Source organism: Kryptolebias marmoratus, linkage group LG9 (assembly GCF_001649575.2).
Source record: "Kryptolebias marmoratus isolate JLee-2015 linkage group LG9, ASM164957v2, whole genome shotgun sequence".
NCBI classification, from domain to species: Eukaryota; Metazoa; Chordata; class Actinopteri; order Cyprinodontiformes; family Rivulidae; genus Kryptolebias; species Kryptolebias marmoratus.
The window spans coordinates 13472299-13473485 of NC_051438.1; the positions used below are offsets into that span (position 1 = coordinate 13472299).

At 50.2% G+C, this 1187-nt stretch overlaps 1 protein-coding gene across 1 annotated transcript in view; it reads left to right on the forward strand.

The window, feature by feature from the left end:
• Positions 1 to 112: 112 nt before the first annotated feature.
• The window catches only part of mtnr1c (melatonin receptor 1C), an 18247-nt gene continuing 17172 nt past the window's right edge, over positions 113 to 1187 (forward strand). The window contains exon 1 of the mRNA XM_017426626.3: positions 113 to 1008. Within this exon, the coding sequence (XP_017282115.1) occupies positions 822 to 1008 (187 nt within the window). The 5' untranslated portion in view covers positions 113 to 821. The remainder of the gene's footprint in view (positions 1009 to 1187) is intronic.

A 1187-nucleotide genomic window follows, 5' to 3' on the forward strand; every position in this document is an offset into this window, starting at 1 on the left:
AAGGATCACTACAAAAACTCATCTCTAGTATTTCTGTTGTAATAAATCCACTACATATATTTTGGTTGTTGCATGTTTTCATGTTTTTAACTGTAAGAGTCTCAGCTGGACACATGAAGGCGCCATTTCCATGCGCACGAGAAGCTGTTTTTTTTCCTCCTGTTTTTAAAAAGATACTTGGAAGAAAACTAATGCAAGTGTTTAATAGCTTCAGCCACGGATCAGTCAGGTCAAACAGAGAACACTATCCCGCGCTGCTCTGATCACAAACGTGTCGGCGGCGCGTGGAGACGCTCGGAGCGCGCGGGCTGCTCTTCATCCAGTTGGTCATTCTTAAACGTGGCATGGTTGTTTTTTTTTTAAAGTGTGTCGATTCGTTTGGATTTCACTGAGGAGGGCAATAAATAGTTCAATAAAAGTGACAGGAATATCAAATTACCGTCCCCACACGCGCGCGCGCGCGCCTCTGCTCAGTGCTCACATTTCCATTACGCACGGTTCACATGAGCTGTCCTGTCGGGATGGAGCAGCGCCACACAGGAGCGTCGCTGGCTGAGGAAGAGGAGAGCACGGAGGATCGCGGGGAAGCCTTCATCGTCACCATCCAGCTCCAACACCCGAACGTCCCGTCGTGCGTAAAAGGCGCAGCGGCGCGCCGATAATCGTGTCATGGCTCGCGTCATCCCGCCTCTCCGCGGACGGAGGAGTAGCGTGGATTTCTGTCCCGACAACTTCAAGAAGAATGGATTCCCGTTCTGCGTCGCTTTGAGGAGGGAGGCTTTTGGCACCGCGATGGCCGCTGCGCCCTGAGCGGAGGACAGATGATGGATCTGGAGGTGAAGGATGCGAACTGCTCCCTGAACGAGAGCGGCTGCGGGCTGGGCGCCTCCTCCGCCGGGGTGTCCACTGCGCTGGCCAGCGTGCTGATCTTCACCATCGTGGTGGACATTCTGGGGAACGTGCTGGTCATCCTGTCCGTGTACAGAAACAAGAAGCTCAGGAATGCAGGTGAGAGCACGCCGAGTTTGTTCTGTGTTCAAAATAATATCAGTATTTTTTATTTTCAATTTGATCTTATAACTCTGGTTTATCATCATCCATGGAAAAACAAATTAAAGATCCTCTCTGTGTGGGACCCAATCTGCTTCATTCATAAAATTATGTAATCTAACATAAAGCTGTGACCC